Genomic DNA, 7,254 nt, shown 5'->3' on the forward strand with positions numbered 1-7,254 from the left:
CCTGTCATTAGCACCCCCCCAGTGCAGACGGGGCAGGGTCCAGCTCCCCGTGCCCCCTACTCCCGGGCAGGCAGGGGCAGCTCTCCCCCGCCCCGGGGTTATCCTGCAGGAGACACTGAAAAGCCCCCCAGGAGCGGGACCTGGTGGGGTCTCCGGGCAGGCTGCCCTGGAAGGGGGCAGGGGTCCCTGCCTGGCCTCTCCATTCTGCGGGAAGGGCCCTGCCCCTGGGCTGGGATGCCCTGGCGTGGGGCCTGCCCTGCCCGGTGCTGGGCTGGGTCCCGGGCCGCGGCGCTGGCACGTCGTCGCAAGCCGTGGCTGGTGGTGCCGGCGGGCGCCGTGCGGCACTCGCAGGGAAACGAGCGGGTGATGGATGGCTCGGCAACAGCAGAGCCATTAGGGTGAAATATGAACCCCCTAATGAGGTGCAGCCGCGGCGCCGCTGCCCGCGGGGGATGCAGGGACTCCCGCCGGCTCCTGCTGCGGGGTCGGGCAGGCGGCCCTGATCCGGACGGGGCTGCTGGGAGCCGCCTGCCCCGGCAGCGTGGCCTCCCTCGAGCCGGAAGCGACGGGACCGAGCCATCCCCAGGGGCTGCGACTGGGTGATGGAGGAGGCACAGGACCCCCTACCCCACGCCCTTGGCAGTGGGGTGTGCCGGGAGCCTCGGTGGTCAGCTCCCGGGCCAGTGGGGCTGGGGTCCTGTGTTCCTGTCCCTGGGAGTCTGCCCGCTGCACCCCTCTGCACGGCTGCAGCACCCTTCAGGGGCCTGCTCGCTGCGGGCGGGAGTGGCCGAGGGGCTGCAGCCAGGGCAGCTGGCCTGGCAACGAAGCCTGCCCCCTGCCCTGCCCCCCATCCCTGCCAAGAGGGTGCCCCCCTTGCCCGCACGCAGCCGGTGCTCCGCTCCCGCCCCGCCTGCCTCTGGGGGCCTGGGCAGGGCTGCAGAAACCTCTGGCCAGTGCAGGAGGCGGCACGGGGGTCTCCGGCAGGGGCCAGGAGAGGCTTGGCTGCAGTCGGGTCCCAGGGCCTGTTTGCGTATATGTTGGCAGCCGGCCGGAGCCTGCAGCTGCCAGGCCGCAGCCCCCGGCGCGCCCGCTGGTGCGGGGGTCAAAGGTGCTGCGAGCTGGCAGGTCGCTGCGCCGTGCGAGCCCTGCGGGGCCGTCTCTGCTGCCTCTGTCGGTCCCGGGGGAGCACCCGACCGCGCGCCCTGCCCCGTCCGGGGCGCCTGGCCTGCAGGCCCCGATCCACCCTCCCCGCTCTGCACCGCCAGCCTGTTGCTGCGGGTGGGCAGGGGTCTCCGTGGCTCTGCTCGGGCCCGCTGGCTGCAGCTGACCAGGCGCCTGGTGTGGGGGGGAAGTGCGGCGGGGCAGCGGGCGTGTGCCGCGTCCACGCGGGGCGGGGGCCACACGCGGTTTCCCATTAGCGAGTGTTTAGTTCAGCGTTTTAAATAATTGTGTCCTCGGAAGGATATTTAAAATCCATTTGGGAGGCAATGAGGCGGGAAAGTGCCTGTGCCATTGTGATGACGCGGCCGCGCGGGAAGCACCGCACATGCATATTACGGGCTCATTACGGGTAATCGACTCCGCGCCCCCACCGCCCCGGGCGCCGCGCGGAGGGGCCGGGCAGGATGGGCCCCATCTCTGCAGCAGAGCCGGGGGCACAAGACACAAGCCAGCCGTGGCAGGCGCGGGGCGGTGGGCCCCGGACAAGCAGGTGCTGGCAGCTCGGCCCCTGGTCACTACACGCCGTGTCCGGTCTCGCGCGCCAGTCGTTTCGGTGCCCCCACCCCGCGGCATCCCCGCAGGTCTCCGACCCAGCAGCCCCGGGGCTGTCGGCGGTGGCGCTGCGGGCGCAGCTGGGCGAGGACTTCCGGCGGCTGCGGCAGGCGGACCGCGAGGCCGAGTACCAGCAGGCGCTGGCCGGCACCCGGGCGTTGCTGCTGGACCTCGAGGGGCCGAGCCTGCGGGAGGCCATGAGGGAGCAGCTGCGCCAGTGGTTCCTCGAGTGCCGGTGGGCCCCGGAGCATCGCCCCCGCCCCCGCTCCACCCTCCCGCTCGCCCGCCGGCAGGCGCTCATGCTTGTTGGGCCCCCTCGCGCAGGGATCTCACCGGGCGCTTCCCAGAGTACCCCGACAAGGACGTGGGGGGCTCCAGCATCCTATTTGCAGAGAAGACCCCTGAGCAGGTCACGGGGCGCCAGGCCAGGGGGCAGCAGCGACCGGGGTGGGGGGAGCTGGCTGCAAGCTGGCCCCGGGGTGGGGTGCCGCACATTCAGCAGGGGGTGGGGAGGGGTGCCTGGGGCCAGGGCAAGGGGCCAGGCTGACGGACCGCGTGGGGGTCTATGGCCCCATCTCTGCCAGCCCTCTGGGAGCTGGGGTCCTGCGGGGCGCCCCGGTCCAGCAGGGTCATGCTGGGGGCCCGCAGGTGAGAGAAGAGCTGGAGCAGCTGGAGAGAGAAGAGGGGGAGAAGAAGAAGAAGAAGGAGAAGGAGAAGGAGAAGGAGAAGGAGAAGGAGAAGGAGAAGGAGAAGGAGAAGGAGAAAAAAGGCAAGAAGAAGAAGGACAAGAAAGCGGTGAGCACCTGGTTGCAGGGGAGGAAGTACGGCCTGCCCTCCCCCGGGCACCAGGGCTGTCCCCGCTCCTCCCCGCGGGCTCCCGGTGCATCCTGTGACTCCCGGCGCTTGGGGCTTTTCCCAGGAGGAAGCTGCGAGTCTGACACTGCCTCCCTCCAGCTTCCTGCCCGTCATCCGCGCGGGCTTCACGCAGTACCAGGGTGAGGGGCTGGATGGGGCGGGAGGAGCACACCACCTGCGCGCACACCCGCTCACACCCACAACCGCACTGTGAACCAAGGGAGGCCTCCGCAACGATGGCCTGGACCAACCCCGGCAGGGTCTCCTGTCCTGGCCACCCAGGTCCCCTGTGCCCGGCGCTTCCCCACGGCCCAGGCCGCAGACGGGTGGCCGTGGGGATGCAGGTCCCGGGGCTGAGAGCGGTGCCCGTGGCCCTCCCGCCTGCATGCAAGGGGCTGGCACCGGCGCGGCGCGGCCGGGCAACAGGGTGTCACTCGGGGCAGGGACCCCAGTGCCACCTCGGTGCTGTGCAGGGGGGCGCTGGGGGCAGGAGCTACGCGGCGTTACCGAGCCGACTCCTCCGATGCGGTGCCCGCGGGTGCCCGGAGCTGCAGTGGCTTGCGGGGGCGGTGGGGGAACGAGGGAAGAGGGGGTGGGGGATGCGGCAGGGTCAGACCAGCCCCCTCCTCCTCCTCCGCAGCCACCTGGGGGGAGCGGGACACGGGCGAGTCGGTGCAGCAGGGCTGCAACCTGGAGCTGATCAAGGCCCAGATGCGGAAGGAGGTGGAAGAGGAGGTTCGGCTGCAGGTCAGCGGGGGCCAGGGTCCCCGCCCCGAGGCACTGCCAGGCCCCACGGCCGTTGGGGATGTGGGGGGCTGCTCTGTCGCCTCCCCTTGAGCCTGGGGCATGCAGGGGCCAGGCTGCCCAGGGAGGACGGGGGTCTGCGGGGGCCACGTGAGGATGGGGGGAGCTGGGGGTGTCCCTGGCACTGCCACGAGCCCCCCGCTCCGCAGGTGGACGAGCTGATGCGCCAGGAGCTGCAGCGGCTGAGGCTGGCCGTGGACCGCGAGGAGCCCAGGCCTCTCAAGGCCAAGAAGAGCAGCAAGGTCGGGGCCGGGTGGGGGCTGTCTGCAGGTGGGACACCGGCCCCTCGGGCTGCCTCGATTGTAAGGTTTTCCCCTTCGCTTCTTTCTTCCAAGCAGAAGTTGGGGAAGAAAAGAGGGAAAAAGGAGAAGGACCTGACCCAGGACAGGTGCCACCCTCACGCTGATCCTGGCCCTGCTCTGGCCGGGCTCGTCCGACCCCGTCCCCCCTGCTCGGAGGGCAGCCTGCCCCCGTCTTGGCAGGGGCTGAGTGGGGCGTGAGCTCCCTGATGCCCTCCTACCCCCAGGACCCTGGACTCGCTGTATGAGGAGCTGGCGCTGCAGGGCATCCTCAGAAAGCCCCAGCCCGTGCGGCTGGCTGACTACACCGGTGGGCACCTGCCTGGGGGGGGAAGGGGCCGGGCCTAGGCACTGCCCCGTGGTGGGTGGCTCGGGGGCGGGGGCGGGAGCTGCCCCTATTGCCCCTTGACCCCTGCGCCCCCTGCAGGTGACTTCGGCTACCTGGGCAGCACGGCGCGCGCGGCGGGGGCCGAGCCCGCGCCCGCGGTGCTGCACGTCCGGCAGAGCGTCGTGCTGTACGCCATCCTGCGCCTGGGTAGGGGCAGAGCCGGCCCCGTGCCGCAGCCCGGGGGTCCAGGCTGCGTGCAGTGTCCCGCGGAGGGCCGGGTGTGCCCGTGGGAGGGTGCCAGGCACTGCTGGGGTGCTCGGCCACCTGCGCTGGGATCACGTACAGACCCCCCACGGCCCCTAGGGTCCCCCACGGTGCACGAGCTGGCACCGCAGGTGAGGTCCCTCCTGCTGGCTGGCCCTGCGGGCACCGGGAAGAAGATGCTGGTGCACGCCGTGTGCACCGAGACGGGCGCCAACCTCTTCGACCTCTCCCCCGAGAACCTGGTGGACAAGTACCCCGGGAAGGCGGGCCTCAGCCTGCTCATGCACATGGTCTTCAAGGTGCCGGTGGGGCTGGGGAGGAAGCCTGCAGCAAGCCGGGAGCTGTTTCCCCCGCGCCCCCGGCTCAGCGCCTGCCCCCGGCCCCGTGCAGGTGGCGAGGCTCCTGCAGCCGTCGGTGATCTGGGTCGGCAACGCGGAGAAGACGTTTTACAAGAAGGTCCCGAAAGAGGAGAAGGAGGTGAGGCCGCGCGGGGCGCCTGGCATGGGGCCGTGGGGCAGGGTGGGGGGATGCCCTTGGAAGAGGTGGGGAACAAGCCCCTGGGGAGACGGGGCCGCAGGGCTGGCCGAGGGGCAGGAGCTGGAAGATGTGCCGGGCCGTGGCACAGGGACACCGCTCTGGGCTGTGCGCCTGCCCCGCCGTGTCCGCCACCCAGCCGGGCTCTCTGGGCTGCGCCGCGCTCTGCCGACGAGCCGGGGAGTCCCGAAGCGCCGGCCCCTCGCCCAGCCGGGCCCGGCCGGCCCTTGCGCCCGCAGGCCGAGCCGAAGCGCCTGAGGAAGGAGCTGCCCAGGGCGCTGAAGACGCTGCGGGCGGACGACCGGGTGCTGCTGCTGGGCACGTCCGACCGGCCCTACGCGGCCGATGCCAGGGCCCTGTGCAAGGCCTACGAACGGGTCCTCCTCGTGCCCCGTCCCGACTACGCGTCCCGCTACGGTGAGCCAGGGCCCGGCCACGGTGCCCCGTCTCCCTTAGCAGTCGCCGCCGGAGCTCGCGGGATCACCACCCGCCCTGGTCGTGCAGCACAGCAGAGGCGGGGGTGCTGGGCCCTGAGCCTCGCAGCTGCCTGGGCTTGTGCTGGTGACCCCCCCCGCACCCCTGCACAGCAGCTGCGTGCGGTGCCTCCGTCCCCTTGCTTGTGCGGCCAGGCCAGCTGCCCCCCGTCCTGCCCCGCTGTGTCCCCTGTGACCGCCCCTCTCCCCGCAGTCACCTGGCGGCGCCTGATCCAGAAGCACGGTGGCACCGTGGGCCGCGGCCTGGACCTCAGCGCCCTGGCCACGGTCTCGGACGGCTACAGCCAGGGCTCCATGGCGCGGGCGGCGCGGGCGGTGCTGACCGAGCGGCGCATCCTGCAGCTGCCCAGGAGGCCGCTGCGCGCCGAGGAGTTCCTGCAGTGGCTGCCCAAGGCTGACCCCATCTACCCCGAGGAGGAGAGGATGCTCCAGGTGCTGGCCCCCTCCCTCCCCACTGCCCCCCGCTGCGACCACCACCCTGGGGACGGGCAGGGCGCACGCGGGCCTCTGGAGCCAGTTGCGCTGTGCTTTGGTCTGGCTGGGCATTGCCTGGGGTGAGGTGGCCCGTGCTGCCGAGCACAGCGGTGCAGCCCGAACCAAGCAGCGGGGCTGCGTGCACATTGGGCCCGGCTCCCCGCTGCCTCCCCTGGGAGCACTGACCCCTCCGCTTACCCACTGTCTCCCTCTCAGGACTGGTACCTGAAGACACCCCTGGGTAAGAGGTGGCTCAAGAGCACGGAAGAGCAGGTGGAAGGGACGGAGATGCAAGGGAAGAAGAAGGGGAGGAAGTAAAGCCGGCTGGAAGCAGGGACCTGGCAGCACCCCCGGCTGGGGCAGCCTCATAAAGCCAACTTGCCCTCAGCCCTTCCCTGCTGAGCCTTGCGAGGGGCTTGGTGCAGGTGTGTGCACCCGTGGGTCCATGTGCAGGGAGTGCGTGTGTGCGTGTGTGTGGGCACATGCTTGGGGGACATGTACGTGTGCAGGCGAGTCTGGAAAGGGCTTTGTGCATGGGTCTGGCCCGAGGGCAGCACACCTGCCTGTCTGAGGAGGAGGGTGGCATGTGTATAGGTGCGTGTGCTTGTCCAAGGTGTGCCGGGGTGTAGACCCATGGGGGGGAGGGGGTCACAGAGGGGTGGGTGCACATGTCCACGTGTGTTCAGTTGCAGCTGGAGGGAACCGGAGCGGTGACACCTAGCCTTGCTGTGCATGCTGGTTGGGAGCGCACAGGTGGCCTGGGGACCCTTGCGGTGCCCGTCAGGTCTCGGGGGGGGGGGGGGCTCCTGGCCTGGCTGTTGCAGCCGGGGAACAGATCCTGGCGCAGAGGAAGCTTTGGGGCTGTTGCGGGGCAGGCGCTGGCTCCTTGCGCCTCTGGCTCAGCACCTGGAGCACGAGAGGGGCTGGCACCCAGGGCTGGGCACCCCCCACCTTGCCACGTGACCATGTGCTGCCTGGCCTGGGCAGGGGTTGTGGGCACCCCCTGCATGGACACAGCCCCTGGCAGCCCCGGGGTCCCGAACTGCCTCTGCCCCCCTGCCCAGGCCGCAGCGGAGACGGCGGGGCGCCTGTGCCCCCGTGCAGGGGAGGCTGCAGGGGGGTCCCCCCCCCACCCACCTCCCCTGGCCGAAGGGACGCAGGAAGCCTGCTCCAGCCATGGAGGACAAACACACAGTGCAGGGCTGGGCTGCCAAGCCGCTATTTATAGCGGGTGAGTCAGGCTGGACTGAAGGGCGCAGCCCACCGCGAGCTGCTGGAGCCGGGGGCACGGGGCCCTGCCGGACGGCCCTATAAATCGGGGAGGGGCTCGTCCCTTGCTCGCCATGGCCGGCAGCGCCTTCACCTTCGCGTTCACGCCGGCCGCGCTGCGCTCCCTGCGGCTGGACGAGGACCGGCTGCACGGCCGGGG

General features: G+C 71.4%; 2 protein-coding genes across 2 annotated transcripts in view; both read left to right on the forward strand.

The window, feature by feature from the left end:
* Nucleotides 1-6,190, forward strand: part of LOC109305446 (IQ and AAA domain-containing protein 1-like) — a 13,196-nt gene extending 7,006 nt beyond the window's left edge. The window contains exons 4-18 of the mRNA XM_019528792.1: nt 1,045-1,108; nt 1,803-2,008; nt 2,098-2,182; nt 2,422-2,568; nt 2,693-2,768; nt 3,269-3,375; nt 3,582-3,674; nt 3,771-3,820; nt 3,959-4,041; nt 4,159-4,266; nt 4,423-4,622; nt 4,714-4,800; nt 5,097-5,274; nt 5,545-5,783; nt 6,042-6,190. Coding sequence (XP_019384337.1) covers nt 1,045-1,108; nt 1,803-2,008; nt 2,098-2,182; nt 2,422-2,568; nt 2,693-2,768; nt 3,269-3,375; nt 3,582-3,674; nt 3,771-3,820; nt 3,959-4,041; nt 4,159-4,266; nt 4,423-4,622; nt 4,714-4,800; nt 5,097-5,274; nt 5,545-5,783; nt 6,042-6,143 — 1,825 coding nt within the window. The 3' untranslated portion in view covers nt 6,144-6,190. The remainder of the gene's footprint in view (nt 1-1,044; nt 1,109-1,802; nt 2,009-2,097; nt 2,183-2,421; nt 2,569-2,692; nt 2,769-3,268; nt 3,376-3,581; nt 3,675-3,770; nt 3,821-3,958; nt 4,042-4,158; nt 4,267-4,422; nt 4,623-4,713; nt 4,801-5,096; nt 5,275-5,544; nt 5,784-6,041) is intronic.
* A 978-nt stretch (nt 6,191-7,168) lies between these two features.
* LOC109306230 (ankyrin repeat and SOCS box protein 10-like) overlaps nt 7,169-7,254 on the forward strand; it is a 5,560-nt gene continuing 5,474 nt past the window's right edge. The window contains exon 1 of the mRNA XM_019529905.1: nt 7,169-7,242. Coding sequence (XP_019385450.1) covers nt 7,169-7,242 — 74 coding nt within the window. The remainder of the gene's footprint in view (nt 7,243-7,254) is intronic.

This window comes from Crocodylus porosus, unplaced genomic scaffold, assembly GCF_001723895.1.
Source record: "Crocodylus porosus isolate Cpor-Errol unplaced genomic scaffold, CroPor_comp1, whole genome shotgun sequence".
NCBI lineage: Eukaryota > Metazoa > Chordata > Crocodylia > Crocodylidae > Crocodylus > Crocodylus porosus.